The sequence below is a fragment of the Phoenix dactylifera genome, chromosome 10 (assembly GCF_051530095.1).
Source record: "Phoenix dactylifera cultivar Ajwa chromosome 10, Ajwa_hap1_PhDact_Kaust_v1.1, whole genome shotgun sequence".
Classification (NCBI taxonomy): Eukaryota; Viridiplantae; Streptophyta; class Magnoliopsida; order Arecales; family Arecaceae; genus Phoenix; species Phoenix dactylifera.
Genome location: NC_143199.1, coordinates 20,985,993 through 21,011,768, shown reverse-complemented (window position 1 = coordinate 21,011,768; position 25,776 = coordinate 20,985,993). Strand labels below are relative to the sequence as shown.

General features: G+C 36.2%; 2 protein-coding genes across 4 annotated transcripts; both read left to right on the top strand.

Annotated features, from left to right (window-relative positions):
* The first annotated feature begins 1,396 nt into the window (after positions 1–1,396).
* Positions 1,397–7,773, top strand: LOC103708048 (uncharacterized). 3 transcript variants are annotated; one of them, XM_039117627.3, is made up of 9 exons: positions 1,397–1,697; positions 1,786–1,864; positions 2,004–2,061; positions 2,221–2,312; positions 3,217–3,300; positions 3,406–3,444; positions 4,786–4,902; positions 7,247–7,323; positions 7,426–7,773. In XM_039117627.3, exons 4-9 carry the CDS (start codon positions 2,232–2,234, stop codon positions 7,547–7,549), a joined length of 522 nt encoding a protein of 173 aa, XP_038973555.1. In that variant the 5' UTR covers positions 1,397–1,697; positions 1,786–1,864; positions 2,004–2,061; positions 2,221–2,231; the 3' UTR covers positions 7,550–7,773. The 3 variants fall into 3 exon arrangements, with proteins under 3 accessions (XP_038973555.1, XP_089781929.1, XP_089781930.1); XM_089925803.1 differs by having other exon boundaries at positions 1,425–1,697; positions 2,004–2,072; XM_089925804.1 differs by lacking the exon at positions 2,221–2,312 and having other exon boundaries at positions 1,425–1,697; positions 2,004–2,072.
* Positions 7,774–11,428: 3,655 nt separating this feature from the next.
* On the top strand, positions 11,429–25,776 carry LOC103708056 (protein CYCLOPS-like). The gene is made up of 11 exons (XM_088705493.2): positions 11,429–12,512; positions 14,615–14,670; positions 17,715–17,855; positions 19,886–19,934; positions 20,020–20,072; positions 20,827–21,518; positions 22,799–22,845; positions 22,954–22,999; positions 23,348–23,396; positions 24,647–24,775; positions 25,456–25,776. Exons 1-11 carry the CDS (start codon positions 12,327–12,329, stop codon positions 25,568–25,570), a joined length of 1,563 nt encoding a protein of 520 aa, XP_088561619.1. The 5' UTR covers positions 11,429–12,326; the 3' UTR covers positions 25,571–25,776.

Genomic DNA, 25,776 nt, shown 5'->3' with positions numbered 1-25,776 from the left:
TCTTTATTCTCTAATCCAATTCTATATTAGTTTTGTAGACCAAATTGTGAGTCGATTACCACATTATATCATGCATTAAGTACTACCTTTGATGATTGTATTTTGCAAGGTCTACTATACCAATCATACCATACTGTACTGTACCATACTAGCAAGATAGTAGTACAGTAGCAAGGTTCGATTTGGTATATGAGTCTTATTCTATCTTTTCTTATATTATCATACATCCATTTCAATATTCTCGTTTTTGCCATGGTCATCTTGTGCACATATTGTATTCTAACCGCCAAACATTATGTACCATAAAACATAGATGTTCGTATGATGGCCTATAAGATCTTTCTTTCAAATTGGCAAGTATCATATGATCATATAATATCTCAATTGCTTTTCTCCATTTCATCCAACTTGTTTTAATCCTATGGTGATATTTTTTTGATCTCCCATTCCTTATGAATACCAATTATAAATACCAAAAATTATGACTTAGGAACTTCATGATCCTTCATTGTTACTCCACATTCATTTCTCCTTCTAATTTCATTAAAACTGCATTTCCTGTGTTCAAATTTGATCCTAGTTAGCCCAAAACTTTTGGATTTTCATGTGCTCCTCTATAATTCCAACTTATGCCTAACATGATCTTAGTTTCATCTACTAAGGCATTACAAAGTATAGTTCTCACATTAGTACCGCTCCATATTACATGTCCTTCACCATATTAATATGTCTAATGGAAAGTCATTTATTTTTTAACACTCACCATAAATCTTCTTTATAGACTCTATTATATTTTTTCTCTAAATCAATAAAAATCATTTGATGATGTTGTCTCTTTTCTCAATACTTCTATATTAATCTTTGAAGGAGAAAATGGTTTTCATAGTCGACCTTCTTGATATAAATTCGTATTATAGTGTTCTTCCTTTTTTCATCAACATCATCTTTCTTTTTAGAATTTTATTAGATAAATTAGTCAACCAATGTAGATTTCATTAGATTCAACCACTTTACTATTTTTATTTTTTTCATAGCCCCCTTTACCTTAGATATTCTAAGTCTATACCTATACTGAACATTTCATAATAAATTATATTATAATATATTTTATTATGACATGTACTATTATTTGTATAACAATATTAGTTTTAAAATTTTGTATTAATTATATTAATTCTTCAATATTAACCTTATAATATTATTATTGAATATTAGTTTTTTTTTTCCTTTTCGCTCCTAGGACATCTATGCCTATTGGCTAGTTTATGGATCGGCTGGCCCGGTTCATTGGCCTGCCAAAGCCCATGTCAGAAGGAGAAGTATCCAGAATTCCCGGCTCTTCCATATGAACCCCCAGAAGAAAGAGAAATACCCGACTGCTCCCCAAAAGCTCCCCAAGTTGCCCTAATTTGCCCCTTCTGAGCGCGTCTCCCCTTCTTCGGTCCGCCCCGCCCCACCACCACAAAAGGGTCTCCTCCTTCCCCTCGCGTCCGTAGTCGCTCCCGCTCCTCCCAAGAACTCGGGCTCCAATCATTCTCTTCTAGAACCGTAATAATGGAGAAATCCCTCGAAATCGAGCAGTGATCGAGAGGGCTGCGTCGACGATGCGGCCCGCCGGCGCCAGGCTCGCCTTCTGGTGCGCTCGACGGATTCTGAGATCCAAGCTCCCACTCCTCGAGGAATCGCCAGTCCCTTCTGTGAGAGATTTCACCCTCTTTTCCACCTTCTGGTATTGTTTTTTCTCCGATTCGAGAGTTTCTTACCTCTGTTTTGTTTTCCCTGTAGCTTGAGGGTTCTTCTCGCCGGTTTGCTGCGGGGATTTGCAGTTCTTCTCGTGTTTTCGCGGATGGGAATTCCGAAACAGGTGCCTCGGTTTCCTTGCTTTGCTTTGTAATAAGTAGTCATAGAAAACATTGTTTTCCCCCCTTACCTTTGTTCATCCATATAATATATTAGTAATTCTGGTTGCTTCGATTGAGCATGGATAATTATGAATTTTGCAGTGAAACGGAGGTTTGGGATTTCGAGAGGAACGTTTCAGGAACACTATTTTCCAAGCAGGTAATTTCATGGTAAGCTGTAGTGCTTGCTGTACCTGTTTAGACGCCAGGTGTAATACCAAAAAGGAAAAAAAGACCTTTTTTTTCCGGGGAGGTAATCGGTGGATATATTGTTATTTTATTCTTACTTCTATCTATACCATTGTGTTGTGGCTTTTAGAAACAAGATCGATGTCCGCAAGGGAGGACTATGAGGTACTTGGAGTAAGCAAGAATGCAAGTGCTTCAGAAATCAAGAAAGCATATTATGCGGTGGGTTATAGATTCTAATTGCTCTCAATGACTGCTCGCCTGCAACTGCTAGTGGGCACTATCCTCTTTTACAATTACTTATCTAGTTGAAGAAGGACCTCAATTGTATAATATGTATGATCAAACAATAACAAGGATTGATTTGGCTATGACTAAACTGTGTGGCAAGATACGGGTAGTCTTTTATCTATCACATACTTTGCTTTGCTAGTTACCCTTCCAGCTAAAATTTTGAAACACAAAGTTGAAGATCTATATGCTAGGCTTGTAATATAACAGGTAATTGATAAGTGAAGCTGATGGGCATTCTTGTATCTTGCTTGAGCCAAAAAGCTCAACAGTTTCTGCTCATCGATTGTTAGAATTTTTCTTATTGTCAACCAACAAATTAATACTAAATATTAGCTCTTGATGCTGCTTTCTCATTGGTCAGTGTCTGGTTCATGGAGCAAATCTTTAAGCTCTGACTTGGGTCTAGTGAAATGTAAAATGCTTTGCCTTATATCAAATGTTATTTACATTCTTTATGCCACTGAAATCAGCAAAGGAATTTTCTGATCAGGAACAATATAATTATTTTGAAAATAAAATTTTGCAGTGAGAGATTGATATGTATGCTGCTGCTTTGCAAGAATCTAAATTTATAGATATTGTTGTTACCGTTACAACTAATTTTTCTTGCGGACATAGATTTGATAGGCTTTCTGTCAACAATACTTTTCATGATTCTTTTGATCCATTTTATTAGTCTATTTGGTAGCAGATTGACAAAACTCTTTCTTATCTGTCTTTATTTGTTGAAATTTTATATTATAATCTGCTTAGAGGAAAGATTTTTTTGGCTTAAATTGTGGATTTATTTCTGTATATCCTGCCTATCTTCACTCTTTTTCATTTTCTGCAGCTTGCAAAGAAGCTACATCCCGATACAAATAAAGAAGATGCTGATGCTGAAACGAAATTCCAAGAAGTTCAACGTGCTTATGAGGTAATTTGATTTAGGATGAGGTTTTGGGCACGTTATATAGGTTAGTCATTTAGTTGTTCATTTCTGTTTGTAAGACTAAGTGGGCATTAATTTTCTGTTTTTCAGGTCTTAAAAGATGAGGAAAAGCGTTCGCTTTATGACCAGGTGCTTAGTTGTATTTGTTCTGTTTGCATTGATTATTGGGCAACCTTATTTTAGTATGGCTTGGTACTTGGTGCATAAAATTCTGATCATGTAAAAGAGTTATGTATTTTTGGGTAATTTTTGCTTGGTTCAAACATAATCAAATTCCTAAGGAGTTAGAGTAGACAGACAATGGTCTAGATGGATGAAATTCATAGTGTTAACTAATATATTTGTGTAGATTTAAGCTGAATCTTTTTCTTTAGAGTTAGGTTGAACATGATTGCAATATAAATTTGCTTTGAGGTAGTCAATTATGGCCAGTACTACATGCACATGCATGGATAGTATAACAACAAAACAATGCAGGTTTGGCTTTATGATGCTAGTAACAAAGCCTTTTTTAGTAAACTTGATGCAGCAAAGTGAATGTAATCTTAATAGGAAGAGTAGGGATAAGTTAAAACTGAAGTATGACACAAAGAGCAAAGCATAGGCAATCGGGGAGGTTGTCCTGCAAGAAAACCATCTGGCAGATATTTCTCTATGAATAACAACAATATCCAGGTTAGCGATATTTTATGGGATATGAGCTAGTGATATGTTACATGATAGGTTGAGAAAATTTTCAGAATTTGTCTCTACACCAACAAAACTACATACTTGTTACAATAGCTTCTTTCTCAAACCTTCTCTCTTTGAGAGTTCCTTAATAGTTCAATAATGAATATCTTTTTAAAAGCCATTTAACTCTTAAAACATCTATGCAGATGTGCATGTGTGCATGGGTGTTTATGTTAATTCTTTTCACGCTTCTAGCAGCATGACCTGTGAAGTCGCTTACAACGGTCCAACCAAATCTATCCTAGCAAATGGCCTTCACCTGAAGAGTGTGCCTTTCCCTTTCCCTTAAATTCTTCTTTTGATTTCTTGAGCTTGCCTCTCTTTTACAGAAAGAAATATCTGCAATGCTTGATTTTCCATATTCTTATTCCCTTCCTGAATTTTCCAACATTGTGGTCTTTGGAATGCAGAGCAACCACCAATGCAAGCACTTATTCTTTTATGATACTTAAAGAGAAGTGTTTAGATTCTCATAATCTGTGTGACTTTTAAGCAAATTCCTGTATTTCCTAGTATTTTTTTTGAGTAGTTATGCCCATGTTGGTGCTTGGTTTGGGATGCACTTTGGTCAGTGTTTTTCTCCTCTTGGGATATATAACTAAAGAACAAGGATAAGCAGTTGGCTATGAATATTAGCTTATACATATGTTCACTTTGTCTCTCCTGCATGGTTCCCTGTTTAAGTTTCACTCTGCATTAAGTGTAACTTACCATATGTATTTATGGGCATCCTGACAGGTTGGTCCTGATGCATTTGAACAAGCTGCTTCTGGTGGTGGTCCTGGTGGACCATTTGGAGGTGCTGGATTTGGCAACCCATTTGAAGACATATTTAGTGGTGGGGGAATGAATTATGTATGTATACTTTGCAGAGCAATATCAGACTTTTTTCTTTCTATAAATAGTGAATCTATATACTTTCATCTGGCAAGTGACCTTGAGGTGTGCATGTGCATGCATTTTTCTTATTAGTTATTGACATGCCATGGCCTTGAGGACAACCATATGGGGGCAAGTTTTCACAGGTCAACTGCATATCGTACTCCCTTAGACAACAGAAGTTCATTTGTTGCCTTTAATTTTGTTATTGAACCTTTTCTTTTGTTCACTTTGCGGCTTATATGTTTTGAGGTTGTACACCAGTCTGCACTGGTCTGAACCAAGTAGAATCAACCTGTACGTTTTGAAATCAACATGTGTACCATACCATAAAATAACAATAAAGGATTGCACTATTAGCATGCTCTATATTTGCAAGAAAGCCATGGGATTGGACCTATGTTACTGACAGAATTGTGTGAATTAGATTATGAACATGGAATTGTGCCTATGATAAGATTTAGGCTATCATGGTTTCTGTTTTGCAGTTTTGTCATGAAGTATTCCTTGACCATTTATGTTCTGTAAAGATTTTATTTTCACCGTACAATTAGGAACAACTTGTCACATCAAAGAACCAACTAATCTAATTATTCATAATTAGACTTTCCTATTCAAAAGTGACATGACCTTTGAAATTCTCCTCCTCTAGTGTACGTTCTTCTTATGCTTTTCATCCATTGAGCATTCTTTATTCTTATCATATTCAATCAAGATCAATCTTGGGAGGATTGGAGTTTTAGCATTTAGGATTCATATATTATGTTTAAACAATTATATGACCTTTGAAATTCTCCTCCTCTACTGCTGTATTTTGCTGAGCATCAGGTCTGAATAACACTGCTCTAGATGTCTCTCTACTTAAGTTCAGGATTTCATTTGTCTTTGCTTTACAATATTTGCTGAGCTGAAGGATTAATTCTATTACAAAATTTAGATTGCTGCTGATCTGAATCAATAAATAGTCATTTATTTTGATCTGCACCACTGCATATCTGAATTCCCAAATTATTTTGAGCGTCACTTCATTGCCCCATACCCAAATCCTTTGTTGCTTGTTCCCAATTTAGATTTCTAGAGGTAAGTTTCCTTACCCTTTTGTTAGGGATGATCATATACAGAACATGATTGACAATGCTGCTTTTCCTAAAAGGGATTTTGATGAAACTTCCATCAAGTGCTCTGAAGAAAAGCACTTCTCTAGTTGCTTGGTGTTTGGTAAGCACAAATTGACTCATTACTCTTAACCTGGACAAAACTGTTCTGGTAAAATGGTTGAGTAGATGTGTTCTTGTTTATCCCTCTTTTTTTGCCCAAAATTATACCACTTATTCTATTGATGCTGAAAAAATTATTCCCAAACCAGACAGGGCCTTAGTGGTCCCAATGCGGCATTAGAAAATTTTAGGGATTTAGAAAATACTTTGTAGTAGGTTTTTAATTTTTTATCAGATATCAAGTTTTTTGAACATTCTGATCTCTAGAGTTTGTGAGTTGGGGTTTTTGGTTAGACTAAACTTGTATCTTGGATAATTTGACAAGTGAGCTGGCTTAGAGTTGCAGATTCTTGTCGACCGAGTGAGCTGTGGCTTAGCTTTAGCTGGTAGCAAAGCTTTCTCCTGCTTCGATTTTTTCTCTGAACCTGTCTTGGTTGGTTGACTAATCTACGATGGAGGATCATGTTCTACTTTTTGTTCATCTAAATGCTGCTTTCTGCTGCTTTTAGTTCTTTCTGGGGAGATGCTGTACACTGGGGCTATTAAGTAATTTTTTTTATAGGAAATAACTTTGACTGCACAAATTTGATTATGGGTTTCAATCATGTCTATTGAACTTGCTAATTAGAAAAGATTTGTTCAGCTTTTAACTCTGATCTAGGTTTGTGTTGTAGAAGTTCATAATTCTGTTGAAATGAGGCCCTAAAATCATTTATCTGATTTTGTTATCTTGCCTCGTGTTTTCCCAAGAATTTGATTTTATTTTCCTGGCTTGGCAGTAGACTGACAGAAAAAATGGTCACATGCCTTCCTAACTTCATAAGATATTCCTTTTTTTCTCTGAAGCTTAAGCTATTTGGCTCTTTCTTAACCATTTCTACAGTAAAATTGGGAATCATTTTTAAAAAATGCAAATTGTAAACAAACTTGTACAATCTGCAGAACATGTCAGACTGTAAGCTCAGTGCATGGTATCTACTTGAGCATACTACACCATTTCAAGAGAGCACATTATATATGTAAACAAATCATCTGTTTTCAGATTATTGCATGCAGTGTTTATTTTTTAATGATTTTCTAAACCTGATGCCATCTGGTCGCAGGAGCATCATTTTTCTTTGTTGCAACGCACGAGAGAAAAACTTAAGGGCGATATCCAGAAAATGGGGAGTGAGCTTAGGTCTGGTTTTGCTTCATATGTAGACAGTCTCATGTTACAGCTGTACTATCAAGTGTGCTTTTGTTCCCAAAGTTCTAGCTAACTTTCACCATCCTGTGACAGGCATGAGATCTATGCAGTGGGGGCCCAGTTGGAGGCGGCAAAATATGACGTTATAAAATACTGCATATGTACTTTTGTCTCAATATATGCTGCTGGTCTCGCCATTGCCCGCATTCTGATGTAAAACATTTTTTAGCCTCAGCAAATTAAACAAGAAATGATGTTCTTTTGTTTTGTAAGATACAGTTGCTATAGAGTATTAGCTCACTCTCGGAGGTATGCTCAAGTCAGAGTGCTATAGCATATCTAGTTTTTAGCTCGAGCCATGCATGTGAAAAGCTTCTTTAAGTAAATTTTTATTCGTATTTTTTGCTACTATAGAAAATCTGGACTTCTTTGTTCTTGGAACTCCTGTATTCATCACTGTTTAGTAGCTTGTTCTCTTGAAACTCTCGTCTCTAACCATTTCACCCAATATTTACCTTTTCCATTACGTGAGACCATTGAACAAATGACGGATACAGAAGATATTCTCTTTTTTTGAGGAGCATGGTGGAACATATTCCCGATCTTGGTGGTCGAACGAGGTCTGGTTGGCTGTACTTTTTTTTTTCAGACTGCTTTGGATACGTTTCCTGTCGCTTCTTGTGACAAAAGAAGCGTGAAAATGCACTGTATTTCGATCCCCTAAGTTGATGCATTGATCTCTGGTCTTCTGTTTGAGAATACTTTTTCTTTTTGTTTTTAACTGCTTGGTTGAGATTCGTAATAGCTGATCTTTCACGTTGAAGGTCTCTCGGATGAATTGGATGTCTCATTTTCAATAAGGTTTCCATTCAAGAGAGCATGGTCCAGTAGATGGGTATCCACAAGAAATAACCCCTTGGGAAGTGATTGCTGTTTGCCGGGGGACCTGGAATGGAAAGAATTCATAGGTTTTATGGAAAAATGCGGTGAACCAACTCTATCATGCTTAAATGATTATTATTTTCTTAACCCAGACTTGGAAAGAAACTGGAGGCATGCGGTATTGTGGTAAAGCTAACAATTCTGGATCAAGCTGAGGCAACGGCTGACCGCAGGTTTCTGCTGCAGGGCAACTTTACGACTTATTTTGTAGCTTAATGTTAGGTTCTATATCACCATTTACTCCTTTCTATAGTTTTCTATTAGATGTAGCTTTTGATGAGCTGTGGGTTTGTTGTTATTTGGTAGAACCTTTAGCAGGCTTCTGAGTCACTGACAAGGGCATGGCCCAGCAGTTGGTACAATCCCACTCCTCCCATGTCCCATGTTTTGCATGTTTGTTGCATATCTTCTCACATGGGTTAAAATCTGTTATGTACAATGGCATATGCATCAGCATAAATAACGTGTTGGATGGTGGGATTTGTGATGTACACGTAAAACATGCAAGTGAGTCGGGTCCTCTGCTGTGCATGTTTCCGCACAGCAGGTGATTGTATAGGCCTAGGTATTTGCCTGACAACAGTAACGACTCTTTTTTTTATAAGTTAGAACGACTATTTTTATTTCACAACGGCTCTTTTACCTACCTAAAGGCTAGGAGTGTATTCTGGCCTCTTCCAAATGGTATAAATGCATGGCAATACCAAAGGATAAGATGAGCTCAAGCAGTACGAAGAAAAATCTACTAGATCAAGAAAGAGAAATAAAAAGGAAGAGAATTTCAAATAAAAAATTATTCAAGAGCATTCATAGTGAGATGAACGATCATATCTTCTACAGTTGAGAGTTGGTGAAGCACGTTCAAGATCAATCAAAACCAACTAATAGAGTCAAGCTCCATTTATTTCTTTGTGTTTATTGTTTAGGAGCTGTATTTTATTATGTGTGCACTTAATTCTTTCTATACTATGTCGTAACAAGTTTCAGGGACTGAAATTTGAAAAAAGGTCCATCCAAATTTTGAATTGGATAGTGTTGAGCCTGAGTTAGGCTCGGTGGAGGTTTTGGTTAATTGCATGAAAAAATAAATTGGGTTAAATGTGAGCCCGAGTAAAATAATCAGTGTGGATTTTGATTAATTGTATGTAAAAAATCAACTGGGTTCATCGCGAGCCCGTGTAAAATAATCAAACCATAATTCCGGAAAGATTATAGTAAAATTCCCAATAAGAAAGTCTTGGAGAGGGAACGTAGGTGCAGGGTTGGCACCGAACCACCATAAATTTTGTATTTTTGCATTGTTTGATTTGCTTGCATTAATTTCTTTTATATCTACTTATTACTCATTTGCCAATATCAATATTCATTTATCAGGCTTTTAATTCTGCTGCATTACTTGTAAGTTTTCGAAAAGCCCAATTCAGCCCTCTTTTGGGCTGCATGGTTAGGTAGCAAGAGAAAATGAGAATGAACGAAGATGTTGGAGGAGGGATTAGTTAGGCTGAGATGGTTGTACATCAGGCACCTGGCCAAAAGGGAGGAGGAAGGCGAGGGGTAGCTCTAATGCATGGCCGATATAGAGGAAGAAAATATGGTAGATATGGATTAGGGATTAGTGAATTGGTGGGGTGTCGGAGAGTTTTTCCCTCGAATTGGATTTTAAAATAAGAGGATAAATTAGTAATTTCTCGCTCGCTATTAACGGGGTAGAACTCTGGCGGAAGGTTGGGGCACATTGCCACCAATTCGTAACTTTTAGGATATAATTGAAAAAAATTTAACTTTTTGGGTGTAAGTGCAAATCGCGAAAAGGTGAAGCCGCGAAGGGGTGCCTCTATAATTTACCCTTTAATTAATCCATGATTGCATACAAACCCATAGGATGAGTTATTCTTTTTCTCGTGCATGCATGTGTATGGGATCAATCTTCCTCCAGGAAAGCTGGTCAAAGCGGCTAGAAATCTCGCCTAAATAGAGTAGAGCTTTGGTTATAATGGTTTTGGTGAGGAAAGATACTTATTTGTTTATATTAATCCATGCTTGCATACAGGACACTAAGATCAATGCTGAAAGAACATGTCTGTTGCTAATAGGACGGAACGTAAACTAATTATTTTGGATTGTCAAAATTCTGGAAATGTTACATAGCATGGAGATTGAAATTCCCCCGGTCAAAGGCCGACTTCAGGTGAAAAAACATATCTCTTACCTTTTGAAATATATAATTTAAGCTCTTTCAAACAACCACTATCATTTGCAAGGCAAACAACTCTATCATCTTATATCTTAAAGATGTCCTTGTCCATTAGGTAGGCCATCAGACTAACTGGTTTGACTAGCGTGACAGAAGACATACCAATAACTCAAATGGAGCTCACTTTCTGTTGTCCTCTCTTCCATCATCAATCGATAAAAAAGTATTATAATTATAGATAGTTTTAAATTAGCAATTTAATTTTGGTGATGATGCCGGCGCCACATTGAAGTTCAGATGGCAACCCATGCAAGTTTTAGTTATTTGTAATTACCTCATAAAACTAGAGAGAAGATTGTTTAAATGGGACCATGCCGGCTCGTCACCATGACTTGTCGCCATCGGCAGTGGTTGAAGGGCAAAACTTGGCTTAGGTCCATTTTAGGGTAAAAAATTTGGCGAAATGGGTTTATGTTTGTTGGAATAGCCAACGAAGTGCCAAGGTCGCATAATTAATCCGAGCCACCTCTCTAAGATACATGATAGGGTATAATTTGGATATGTCGGCACTTAACACAAGATAGAGTTACCAAGATCACTACTTATGTCATTGGTCCAAAAAAAGAAAAAAAAATCGCTTATTACTTACCGAGATGGGCTTGCTTTTAAATTTTTACTTAATTGGTAACTCTTATTGTTTGTAAGATAGGAAAGGCTCCAACATTCTTCAGATTGGCTTAAATGATGCGTCAAATAGAAAATAAAGGCAAAAGTTAGGGGCCATGTTATAAAATGCTCAACGCAGCTGCTCTCAATTATAAGTACCAAGGTTCCTTTCATGGCTGCCGTCACGCAGGTTACACAAATTCCACCACCCCGCCATTTTTTAGATTATGTCGCATATAATTTTTTAAGCGAAAGAACTCATATTTAATCTATCGTATTCGAATCTACTGCTTTATTCCAATATTCTCTACTTCTTTCTTTCTTTCTTTTTTTTGATCCATCAAGAGTCAAATTTACTCCCGACAGGCCAACACCAACAAGACCTAGTTTCTGTAAATTTCTCTGTTTATTTGAAGAAAACGACAACGCACCGTCTAGGAATCTAAGCATAGGCCTGTTCGAAGATTCCATTCTCTGCACTATTTTTAATACAATTCAGTGCGATAATATATTAGGGTGTTCACACCTTTAGCATACGATCATTCCAGATTTCATTTTTCTCCCACTCAAATTCGGTGTCCGAGGCTTTTGATTCTTCTGCTCGGGTTTTCTTTGTGTCGAATCCGAGAGAAATCTTGGGTGTTCTCCTTTTGGGTATGCTGGGTTCGCTAATATAAGTTTGGTTTCGAATACTGATACCTTGTTTTCAGTTTAGAGGAGTCAAGTTGAGATCTTTTGTTGTCCATATATAAGCCGATAGGATGTCTTGATATGAACTAGTTCTCCATTTCGGAGGTGAAGTTTAGTGATACAAGTTTGTTCTGGACATTGTTGTACCCAATTCCAGTTTTTGGATTCCTTAGAAGAAAAATCCTATGGTGTCTGGTGAGTTGACTTAAATTTCCTGTTCGAGTGTGAAGCTCAGTGATATACCTTTGTTTTGAATACATTCAATTTTTTGATTAGATTATCAAGTATATACTTTCTCGGCCTTTACACAGTCCATTAGGTTTCTCTGTATTGGATTAAATTTTGTTGTTCAGAGAGTTCAGCATTGTAGTTTCTATGGAAAAATGTAAAGAAATGGATGGGAGGGGCATATGAACGGGGATGAAGTGAGAAGAGGTTATTGAGTAATTCTTTGCAAGGTCAGACATCTCAGAGTGGGGACACAGTGAAGGGATTCTTGGAGATGGAGGGGAGGGGGTTCTCAGACTTGTTTAGAAATTCTAGTGAGGAGATCTTTCTGAAGTCCATGATGGAGAATCCAATTGAAGTTTCAGCACCGAGTATGGAGATGCTGGGGTTTAAGAACATCTCGCAGCCCTTTCGAGGAGACAGCGAGGAGCTTTTCAACACTTGGCTGATGAATGGAGAGGCAAGAACTGCTAACCTTTTCTTTCTTTCCTCTTCTGGTTCTGATCTGCAAGAAAAACCAGAATAAAAGTTTAAAGGATAAGAATGTTATGCTCATAATAGAAAGTTCCCTCTTTTTCTATTTTATCTATGCGACAAACTTTTTCTGAGTTGTTCATGCAGGATGGAAATGAAAATAAATTCTTGTGATCAAAGTGAGAGTAAAAACTTCTCTCTCTATCTCAAAAAAATTGAAGAGAAAAAAATGAGCGAGAGTTACTGGTAATTGATTGGCCTGACAAATTAGTGTGTAAAGAATATGGAATGTAGTGGCTAAAAATTTCTTTAAATGCCTTTTTTATGGGAACTTTGCACTTCCAAGAGAGTACAGTTAAAAACGATTGAAAGGAAATTGTAACAAGAGAAAGAATGCCAAAAGAAACAAAATTCATTCTTTGGGAAGCCAGTATGCAGGAAAAAACAAATGCCTGATAAAAGCATTTAGAATCGTTATTTGCTTGCTTTGGTTATTTTTTTAGAATTACCTTTGTCTGAGTTCGTGCCACTACAGTGGTTTGCAATCTGTGTCTGTCTTCTAGATTTAACTCTGATGTTTTGTCTGTTTCTTACATAATTATTTCAAAACCATTTTATGATCTTATATTTTCTGAAATTGAAGGTACTTAGTTGAGGATGGATCTTGTATTCATAATTTTCTATATAATTCTCCCGGTGGTGATTGTTCATGGAGTTGGTTGTAAACCAGACTGGTTTTTGAGGGGCCATTTGTCAAAGAATGAGCCAAATAAAGGAAATTCATCAGATAATTAGCTTGTAATATTAATATATTTGTTGATCTTGCTTCAAGGTTGTGAACGAGTTAGTACTTGCAGCTGTTAAACTAAGAATTTTTCATCAAGGAGTATGGTGCAGAGAGTAAATATGTTTGCTAGCAGTATGCTTGTCATTAGTCAATTTTCTGCATTGTTCTTTTCTCCAGTTATAGAACTAGCGGACATGACTTGTTGATTTTGGTAGAAGATAAATCAAAGCATTTTTTTCATTTTGTTCTAGTCATTAGTAGAAAAATTATGATAGGGAAGGGAAAAGACCAAGCCCAGACCTTAGAGGGGTCAATATAGGTGCATAGAACTGCCATTGTGAGTGCTGTTTGCCCTAGAATCTGGTTGCATATGTTTGGAGCAGTCGTGCATCACAACTTATTAGTAGAAGTATGTGATATAATCAGAAGCGGGAGAACAAAATAAGATACAAAAAGAAAATGAAAAAATTGTGTTCTACTGTGTCTAGGGCTGCAAATGGGTCCGGTCGGATCCTGAGTGACTCCAATCCGACCCGATTTCTTGTTCGAGTCCTAATTTTGGACCTAAACCCGACCCGGTTCAAAATCGGGTCAGGTCGGGTCGGGTCCATGCCTATAAATTTTGACCTGACGGGTCATTCGGGTTGGGTCGGGTCCGGGTCTATGTATTTTTATATTCAAAGTTTTACTATATAATAGTAAATAACATCAAGCAAAAAAAATGGGTCGGGTCAGAACCGGGTCGAGATTAAGAGGACCCGACTCAACCCGAAAAATAGAACAGGTCCAAATTTAGGACCCGACCCGGCCCCACAGGTCCTAAAATTCGGGTCGGGTCGGGTCAGGTCAACCTGCGGATCCTAAAATTCGGGTCGGGTCGGGTCTTATGCGGGTCGGGTCGGGTCACAGGTCGACCCGACCCATTTGCAGCCCTAACTGTGTCTATACATATGCTTACATACTCCATGCATGCATGCAGAGGTATGTATGTTAAATTTCATCATAATTTTATGGACACTAACGTTTTTTTATACTGTATACAATGGAAAGGACTAAAAAATGCATGGATGCAAGAGACATCAGAAGCACTATTGGTTGTTTTGCATGTAAAATTCTTGACAGATTATTGAGGAAGTTACATGCTCATGTTTAATAGATTGAAGATTGTTAAACTCGGAAGATCAACGTACTTATGCTATTCCTTGGCGTTAAGCTTCTTATAGTACTATCTGAAACTCTGATCATTAGTTTGTTGTGTGATCTAGCACTACTATGAGCATATGTTTACTTGATCCTTGCAGATTCCTGGCTCCAGCTCCACAAGCATAGCTCATCGTACTCGGCAAGCATCTCGGAGGTGAGTCAATAGTGTGTGGTTTTATTCCCAATATGGTTAATGTCCCTTAATTATACCCTTCAATTATAATATGGTGTATGTTAGATAAGTTTAGTAACTGGAATCGAGTTTTTCTTTTCTAGATGAAAGTATGCTTGCTAATCAACAAGCTTATCATCGCATATAACTTAAGCAAACTCTTCCAGATATTTTATAGCAAAGCTGGAAAACACTGTCATGAATTGGGTAAAACAATCCTACTTAATCTTATAACATGAAGTAGGCACTGTAGCATGGACACAGAAACGAGAATCGAATTTGGACATGCTTCCATGTGTCTAGCTCAGCAAGAGGAAGGAGAAATAAGGATACATAGAAAAAATAATTTTTAAGTTTTTAAATAATATATATTTAAATTAGATATGGTAGTTGAAGGATATTATTTGTTAAGGTCTTCCAATGGTTCTCATCAGGACTTCCAGTTAGCTTAATGGTTTTAGAAAAGGTTAAATTATAGAGTTATTTTTATATCCACATTCTTGACCAATCTCTATAGACAACAAAATGTCATTGTTAACATTATTATAGTGGGTCAGATTCACTGTTGGACTCCAACTCTCTATCAATTTTCAGGAGATACAATCAAAAAAAAAATGATAAGTATGTCTAACACATATCCAATTTGACTATGCATCCAAAATGGATTATAGGAGCTGGAAATGAATGTCCATGTAACACAGGAAATAGCATGAAAGGATAATAGTATGCATCTGATGTAACCACAAGCTTTCGATGAGTTTAATTTCTAGCAATGGAAACAGAATATGTATAGAAATACACAAAGGGAAGTATATGGACAATATCAGCTATTATATTTCCTGATTGATGGCATGGCAACGACATTGATTGCTATATGTAATGTCGGAAAAGTTTGCAAGTCATTTTCGATATGGAATGTATTGATTTAATTATATTACTTTACTGACACATCTAAACAATAAAAAGTCATAGGTAAATGTCTCCAGAAATGAGTAAAAAAATTTCTAGGCTTTGTCAATTGTCATGCAATATAGTTAGTGACTATATTCAGTTAAATGCAACTGTTTTGTTATCCTTTTCTATTCATGGCAAAGTATCATGAAACACGTACACAGATGCCAGTTTAGTTTTTTTGATTCATCTTTATTTCTTAATAAATCTTGTTTTTAGTGTTCCAAACATAGAAAACTATAAAGCATGGAATAGTTCTGGACTTTAGAATCTGGTTTTCTGTTTTCCTGATAATTGGATCTGTGAATTCTGATGCTTTTAGGTGTCATATATTTACAGAGCTATCTGTGAGATATTTTACTAGTATTTGGTAATAACTAGTCCTAGAATGCAACCCATCCTTTTACAAAAAAGATGATTTTATCATGTGAAAAAATTATGAGCAAAATATGAGCAATATCTTTTTCACTAGTAATTTTTTTTCTGCTAAATCAAATGCTTGTTTTGTCATAGCAATCATGCTTTCTTTCAAATTTCATATGTATTTGAGTCATAAACCACATTGGCAGCCAAATCCTTGCATGGAAAATTTTTTCCCTCCAACAGTACATATTTGCATTGTTTCCGAAGAGCCTGTATGTGAAAAAAATTATGCCATAAAATGTAAACACCTACCAAAACCAAATAGCCTATTCCAAACTTTAATGATTTTGTCCTGTGCCAAAAAATGCATTAACTTCAGAATGAGAGCATAACTTTAATCCCCTTCATCACCCAAGCCTCCTTCAAATCTTCCCTTTGCCTCTTTTTAGAAGACTCAATCTAGACTGTCTTCTATTTAGGAGATCTGGATTCCACTGAACTTTGTTTTTGTCAATGCGTGGTTAGGCTTTCTTGGTCCTCAATTTTAACTACATCTTTTGTTTATCGAAATATCATCATCTCCATCTCCAGTGCATTCAACTTTTGGATCTCTATTATCGCTGACACTAAGTTCTATAATTTAGTTGGTCTTATTACACTTTTAAACATGTCCTCCTTATATAAAATCTATATAAACTTCACTATAACCTGATTTTTCTCTAACTAAAGTACAAGATTGTTATTTTCCCGCTGTAGGGACTCATTTTTGGTGTGCCACTGTGCCATGTTGGCTGTTGTTGTTTTAGGTGCTTCAAAACACCTTCACTTCCTTCTTTTTATCCTTCTGAAACTAACCATTATATGCCATGCCCATTGAAAATTTTACCATTGGATATTTGGATGGTCAGGACCATTGGACTGAATGGTCGTTACTGTTGACTGATTGACCAGACTAGCTGTAAAGGATTCCTCTATAAATACATGACATCCCTTCTCATCCAGACATATAGATTTATCTGTTTCTCTTCCCTTTTTTGAAAAAGACCTTTCTGTTTCTCTCTTCTTTGAAAAACACCCCTCTATTTTTCTCTTCCCTTTTCTGCAAAATACTATTACGTGTGATTTTTGAGGCAAGAAGCAACCATAAGCAATTCACTCAAATCTTCGTAGTTGGGTCCGCATCCTTACAAAGGTGCTACTATAGTTGAATCCTGGAGGGTAGACGCATTGAGACCCTTTGTGTTGAGTCATTAATACTGTGGAACGCGAAATCTACCTTTAAGAACAATGCCATTTCGCATGCGTGCATGGTATGCTGTACCGGTCGGTACCAGACGTACCGTACCCATACCGATGGGTACCGGTATCGGTACGCCAATGTCGATACGCCTGGCGTACCGCATACCGTACTGTACCGACACTCGGTATGCCTGTACTAGTGCGGCACCGGTACAGGGTTCGGTACCGGTCCGGCGAACCTTGCATGCGTGTATAGCTAAGTTTTTCTTACTCATTCTATTCTTATTCATTTATTTATTTTTGATTATTTGTCTTTGTTATATGAATTTGCATCCATAGCTTTAATTTCCAACATGTCATACCTCTTATTATCTATGCTGAATAATCATTTCATTCCCCTTCAATGAAAATCTTGTGCTGTTCTTATATTGAAATGCTCCTTGACTTCAGCCTCTGAGTCATGCAATTTGCAGAATATCAACAGAACTTGGTGTTCTTTCAAGCCAACAAAATGGAGTTGCAGTTCAAAAGAAAACTAGCAATGACAACTCATCTCAGCAAAATTTAAGCAAGGCTGATGAACATTTGAATGACCTTTCACAACATTCTCTCAGGTGGTTATTTCACTTCTATAAAGATAGTCTGTGGGTGGTCTTCGACAGAGCAACTTAATATTATAAATTGTAGTTATCAACTAATCAATGAAACAATAGCCACTCTTACTCTGGGTTTAGATAAACAATATGTGAAGTTTTTTATTGAAAATGGAATTCTATTTTCAGATGGTATTGAACATTTGACACAATTTTTTGAGAACTAATATATGATGCAATTGTTCATTTCACAATTGTTATCAAAACCTTTTATTTACTAGCTTGTCATGAAATTGGTAGCAGGAAGTAAGTCCTGCATGACTCAAAACCTTACTTTTATAATATTATAAGTGCATCATTGGGTATTTCAACTGTAATTTGTGTGTCTGTCAAGTGCTTCTTCTTCTTCTTCTTCTTCCTCCTTTTGATTATTGCTTAAATCAAGCCCCATTTGGTTGGACTCAAAACTTGTCATATTGTTCTGGACTTCTGACTACAGAAATTTTTCATGTTTAAAGCTGGTAATTAGTATTGTCACTGGATGCATATTATTGTAGCTTTTCAAAGTGTAGGCTTTGCAGAACTTTCCATTGATTCTGCAAATGACTTTGAAAATGATTAAGCTTACATGCCTTTTATAAATGGCTCATTCTTTTTTCTTTTTCATTACTTATTGTGGTTGCATTTACATAAACTAGAATTAGCAACATGCAAATGTGTCTGATCATTTAATTTAGCATGAATGGCTTAAGTTTACAATTGGTTTTTGCATCAAGGGCTCATATTGACTTTTGATGGTGATTAGCAGCCTGGACATGTGGCATATATATATATATATGCAACCTTGGGATTTGGGATTTGGTAGACTAGAGAGAAAGTACTTCCAAACCATTTAAATTTGAAATGAGTGGGGGATCATTGGGGAGAAAGTTGCAGGATGTGGGCTTGGTAGATTGGGGAGTGCATACTCCCAACCATTCAACTTTGAAACTAGTTCGGAGGATTGATAGGATTGAGACATTGGAATTCGTATTGTTGGTAAATAGAGAACATAATGATGCTAGGCTTAGAGCTGCATCTGAGAAATGTTAGCCCAACAGTAATAAAGTTTCTTATGATTTTGAAGGTTTAGGTTTTTGCTGTCCTGGACAGAGAAAAAAGGCAGACTTAAACCTGATCCTAATTAAAGTGGAATGAGAGAGTTTGTCTTGCTTCCCTAGGGTTTTTGGGATGTTTCAAAACTATCCCAATGATTTCTGGGGCTATGAGGATGTCCAACTAGGTGATCTTAGGACTGAAATTGGTATTCAGTTCCAAGGAGAATAAAATAAAGTATTCTGCATCGGATCAAGCTTTGATTTTGGCACAAAATTGATTCAGCTATAAAGGAATTTAGCAATTAGGAAGAATAACAGCAGTAAATTAATGAACAAAACTGAGAAGGATGAGCAATATGATTTTAATATCGTGCAGAAATTATTCTGTAGTGCAGATAAACCAGCAAATAGAGAAGAAAAATAAGGAAGGAAAAAATTAGGAGTAGAATTAGAACTAAGAGAGGAGGAGGAGGGACAGAAGAGAAGCTTACCAGTCGTTTCTTGAATCTCAACGATATCTCATGTATCATGTTTTGGACACCTAATGAAGTCCACTTACAAAGCCAACTGACTTCTATTCCTTCCTATTTTGGAGTCTTGGATTCCTTCAATCTTGGGATTGTATTCGTTTTCACAAATAAGAAAAAGAAAAGCAAGGAAAGGAAAAGCTTTAATTGGGTATCTCTATTCACAGTACTGTAGCATGAACAATGCCAAACAGTAACACCTTGACTATAGGTCTAGGTGCTGTGATTAATATAGTTTTGGAAGGATGATAGCTTTATCATCAATTTTCCTTTATATAATGTGTCTATTTTAATTGGTGTATCGATGACTAAAATTCTCAATTCCATTAAGGGCTTTCAGATGGTTCAACTATAATTGATAAATACAAAGTTAGAGCTATGCTACTCTTCTTTGTGTGGTGACTAAAACCTTTTTTCATTTGATCAGGTTTGCAGCAGAGCAAGGAATGCAAGCTAGTAACTTGTATTTGGCAAAGGTTAGGTTTTTCTACAATCTTAAAATAAGGACATACTGATATTAAAAAAAAAACTACATTGAAAAGTTGGATGCATTTGATTCAGGCATGGTTTCAAAGTTCTCAACCAATGACTAGAAGTCGCTCTTCTGAGCTACGGTATGTATTTTAGATCCGCATATGAGATTACTAGAAAAAAAGTCATGCTCAATCCAAAAAAAAAAAATCATTGAGATTCGTATTGGATTTTCTCCATTTGCGTTTTGCTGATAAAAATGTTTGTTGTTTCAATGCATGACCTGCTGTTGAACTGCACATCTCTTCTACCTAACTGGTATGCTCATGTTGTGTATGCTTGGAAGAAAGGGCCATTAATTAAATAATTAAGTGGATTGTGAAGTGAGCTAATTGATAATCATAATCAACTTTTCTTATTTGTTAAGTTCTCTTCAAAGCTTATACCAGGCAAATAAGCTTAGTAAGAGAACCCTCCATGTTAAAATTTCTATTGGGATAGTCAGCCTTAGCCTAAGGATTTGAATTTGCTTCTTTAACATATGTTTAGCCACCTACCAAAGATCTAGACAAATGTCCAAAGAAGGCATGTTTTTCTTTTTTCAGAAATCTCCAACTGTTCTGGCAGTAGGCAGCCTATGTGATTTCTGTGATAGACAATTCGCACTGAGGAGCTTATATTCAAGTTAAAGCTAGTAAGCCAAAAATTTCTTATTTTTTAGGTGCCCTCTGCAGAGCATTTAAACTGTTTCTGGTACAATCTCAATATTGTTACATGTAAGCTTAATTAAAAATTATAACAGGGGGTACCTTTTGAATTTTCATAGAGATGTTAGCTTACATGTCTCATTTTATGGTTGAGACATGTCCTAAAGGAAAACTTGGAAATCTCTCTCAGGAAGAGGTATGCTGCTATGCAAAATATGCAGAAGCCAGCAGTTGCAGAAAATCCAAATAATGCTGCAGGACAAGGTGCCGACAGAATGAAACAAGAATTTATGAGCACCAGTAATTTGTGTGGCATCTCAGTGGATGAGATGTCAAATCAACTGCTGAATTTCATGTCTCCATCCAATTCATCCACATCTCCGCTTGATGCTCCTCCAAAGGCAACTGTAGATGCAGTTTCTTCTGTTGTCAGCATGCTTAAGGGCACACTGGAACGCAAAAAACTTGGCAACCAAGCCAACAAAGAAAACCTAGAAGGAAGTTCTTTTGGGTTTTATAGTGCTCAACAAGTTCCTGCCAATTTGAGTTCTAATCAAGATGCAGCAAATCAGGTTCTTGGACAATCCAGCAACTTTCAACTGGTATCCTCTGTCCAAATGCAAGGTTCAGGGAACTTGCCAACAGCTGAGAGGTCTATAGAACTAAACATGGAAGGATTTGTTACTCAAACAAGCCAGGTTCAGATGGGGACAATGTCTCAAGAACCTTCACAAAGTGGATCATCTGCTGCTGCACCTACATTTTCAACTGGTTTTGATGTATGTGATGGTCCTGCCCATTCAGGACAGACTACATCAGTTTGTGAGAGTTCCAGAAAACATGTTGGTAATGGAACTCCAAACCATGGGATTAAGGCCAAAGGTTTGTTCCTTTTTTTCTGAAATGTGGACTCTGAGGTACCAATATTTCCTCAATTGATCGCTTTTCAAACATAACAATGTTATGCAATCATTTCAACTGTTTATGTATTGTGCAAAGGTAAAATATCACTACTTTCACTTTCAGCATACTACTTGTTTGCTTCCCGAAAAAAAGTATATTTCCCTGAATATATCAATGTTATTTTTTAAATCCGTACTTGCTTCTGTTGTCTTCCTTTTAGGTTTGATGATTTTCGTCTGGACCTGATACATAAATACGCCATCTAATGCAAGCTAGGACTGGCTTGTTTTCTAACCTTAGAAATACTTGTATTTATAGTTAATGATAGTTTTGGTATATGATGAGCATTTTATTCATCTCTGAGTCTGTTGCATTTCATCACAAATAGGATTGCCATATAAATAGAAATAGGTGCTAACACCTTGGGAATTCCAAGCTGCATGACCATGTGGTATCTGCCTATATGTTCTAATAATCATAGAACCTTTTACCATTTCTTGGAAGATAGATATTCAGCTAGCTGCAAAGGATTCATTTTTGGAATTCATAAAGAAATTACTGCAGAACTACTAAGCTTTGGTTTTCTAGCAAAGTAATGGGCAAAAAAGTTCAATGCTTGAACCATTATCTTAGACCTTTAGAAATACGAGATATTAGGTTTAGCTTTCCTTAACTAGCTACATTGTTATAGGGTGATATTAGAATCTGTTTTCTCATTGCAAGGTTGGCTGATAGTTAATGATCCCTTGCTAGGGTATCTTACATTGGCAGTGAAGAATGAAAGAAAATTCCAGTAATCTACTAGGACCATATTCTAGCCATAATATATAAAAATAGATAGAATATGAACTGGTGATATGGTAATATGGTCCTGATCTGAAGCTTGAATATCTGTAGTACAATGGGAGTTCAAAAAAACAATTATCTGTTAAACTTGTTCTTTTTTATTTTTATGTCATTTTTCATTATGAAATGTTGACAAAAAGTAAACTTTGATGGCCATATTAGTGGCTCGATTGTATAATTTCATAAAACTATGTTCTATGCATAAAAAGCATCCGTTGCATGTTTATCAGTGAACTAAAAGGGGTATATCGATTTTGTGAATCTTCTGCTGGATATGTGAGATTGTAATTCCTTTCACCTCTCAGGAGAAGAAAATAGCTGTATCAGTTTCTTATATGTTTTAATGGTTTAAACATAAACTGGAGAATCACCTGTAGATATAATCAGTAATGAATCTTTCTTTCTGTATGCAGAATGTGGGGAAAGGATTTTTGAAAATAATATAAAAGATGAAAGGAAGGTATGCTATTAGTTGACTTTTAAGATCTGAAACTGTGAATGCAATTATATTTTCTAAAAAGGATGGTTTTCAAGAGTTTTCCTGCTCTACCATTTTGCTTTCTGGCAGAGAGGGAGTCTAGTTCGGATGGGATCTGTATCATCAGCGGGTTCAGGTAAACTTATCAAATGCTCAGTTATGCAAACTTATAGATCCATATTTCACATCTATAACATAGTAAAATCACTTTGTACAATGTGGACCCGTCATTTCGTTGCTGTTTGATTGGATTCATGTTTATCTTCTTTCTTATATCATCCTTTCTATGAAACCCTTAATCTGAAACTTGTCCTTTTGAAACATAGTCAATGAGGCTTTTATTCTGCATTATTTTCACATATTTTAAAGGTAATGAAGATAGTTCTGCAATTAAATTCTGTATATAGAATTTCTTATTCTGAAAGCATCACTTAATTTGTTTCTAGTGCTATATCATATTCCCTAACTTTCAGAAGTTATGCAGTGGACAAAGGGGACCCCACAAAGAAACGCAGGGTCGAGCGCTCACGCAAGTATGTAATATATAACTTGAATGTGTGCTCTGATGAATCTTAAATATATTTTACTTTGTCTCTCTAAATGTCTATGATCTTTTAAGCACAGAAACATTATAACCAGATTTTAAGTCCTTGTCATGAATAGCTTGACACACTACTAGTTCACATGCACAAACATCACCCAGTCCCCTTTGGTGTCTTACATGATAAATAATTATAGCAGAAGAATGAACAACTGAATCTCTTTTTGCTTTTTGGTTGCCAATATTATGTATGATAGCCTGTATGGTGGGCTCAGCTCTAATTTTACCAGGATAAAATTGTAGAGTTTTTACCATTGTGTACCAGCTTAGCATTTATATTCTCTTGAGTGATGCATGCCTTTTCTTGCAGAGATTTTTTCAAAAAAATCAATAAAAAAAAAGGTGTTGTTCCCTAATATTAGGGAAAAATAACCTTAAGACATTCTATTAGTTTGTTTCCATTCTGTTAATTGGAGTTTGCATAAGGAATGGAAGTCTTTAAACCTAGTTCTGGCTTAGTGATTTGTCCAAGAAGTTTGTATGTGCAGATCTTTCAAATTTGGTACTTTCTCCTAATCAAAAGAAAGGGGACGGGTTTTTAGGAGTCAAGACCTTCCAGTCCTGATTCTGAAGTTCATCAGACAAGTGGTGTAAGAGTCCTCCAGTATCGTTTTCTTCGCATCTCTGTTGTGCGGACAGTGGATAAGGGCCAGACAAGGTTCAAGGTTATCTTTCTTAGCTAATATTTGTTCCACGAGAATAGAAATTATGTGAGACATGCCCATTTTGAGGGTCAAAAAAAACACTGCTTTTGTTGTTTTGTACAAAAGTTTCCAAAGGCATCACCTAGATCCAGAACAAACGAGACATAGCATGTGTTTGCCCGTAAGGAAAAATCTACCTTTCAACTCTTGACATTGCCATCGAGTTGATATTGGGATTGCATGTGTAGTACCCAACCTACTACTGCATGTTTCCCAATTGGAAAAAGTTCTAAATTTTCGAAAACCCAATTGTGCAGCAAGTAGTTAAGAATAATTCTGAAATTATCTCTTTCCCCACATAATATGTCAATCCAAAATGGTAAGAGGTTCATTTTAGATCATGAACCTTCAATCCTAAACTCAAGTCACCAGCATATGTCTCTGCATTTATGTACATGCCAATTACCATTGCTATTATTATGGATGTGTATAGGTGTTTAGGTGAGCTGTAATCTTGATTGCTCTCTTGGTTGTTTAGAATGGCGGAAGCAAAGGAAAGAAACGCAGCTCCAACATTACCATCAGATATGCAGGCAGTTCTTAAGCGCTGTGAAAATCTTGAGAAGGAAGTGCGATCACTCAAACTTAATTTGTCTTTCATGAATAGGTAAGCACAATTATGTAGGAATCATTTGTGTATTTTTTTCACTAAAGTTGATCCTCATGTTGTGTCTAGCATTTATTAAGTTTGTAGGAGACCACTATGTCCAGCATACATTTGTAAATTATCTCCATAAAAGGTGTGGATTCATAGGGTAAAGCTGTTGATGGAAGACACAAATGAATAAGAATCAAACTTAAATTGTTGACCTTGAAATTCTCATGAAAATCTTTGGAAGAATTCCAATACCATGTTATAAATCCACAACCATCGAGTTTTATGGCTACTATTTGAGATTGGTTTTTTGGATCCTCATTTACTAAGAATTCGTACTTAGGGCCACCACTTTTGTAAGTTCAAGCTTTTCAAGATCTTTCTCATAAACTTCAGCCATGTCAAAACCAATATCATGTTACTTGGAACAAGAAAAATAATGCAAAAAAGTATCGCACCCATGAATTAAGGCACTGGTGTAATATAATAAAACATCATCAATGTAAAGTTGCCATGTCACAATGAAAAAAATTACCTCTCCCTTCATTTCACACACAAAAAAAAAAAACTGACCATAACACTATCATGTACATCTAAATTTCTTTGATTTCTTCATAGTGTTTGTTTAAATCCATACTCAAAGTAAAATCCCTTTGGTTTATTGATTGGGTAATGTTTGGTCCCGTTTTCAGGAAGGATTCCGAGCAAACCAAACAAATCGAAGAGCTTCAAAAGCAAAATGAGGACCTGATGGAAGAAAAGGAGCGCCTCTTAGAAGAGATTGAGAGGATTGCTGGAAGTATTTGATTGATGAAAAGGAGTGCTTGCCTTGGTAACTCATGATCTATATAACTAATTCCTTGTAACTAATATTGTTCTCAGAATGTTCAATTAGGGTTGGGGGGGGCGGTGGGTTATCATATTTCAGACTGATATATTGAGTGATAACTCACTAAGTTATATTAGATGATTACATTGAATAGAATCTTAGCTCCATCCACATTTTCAGATAA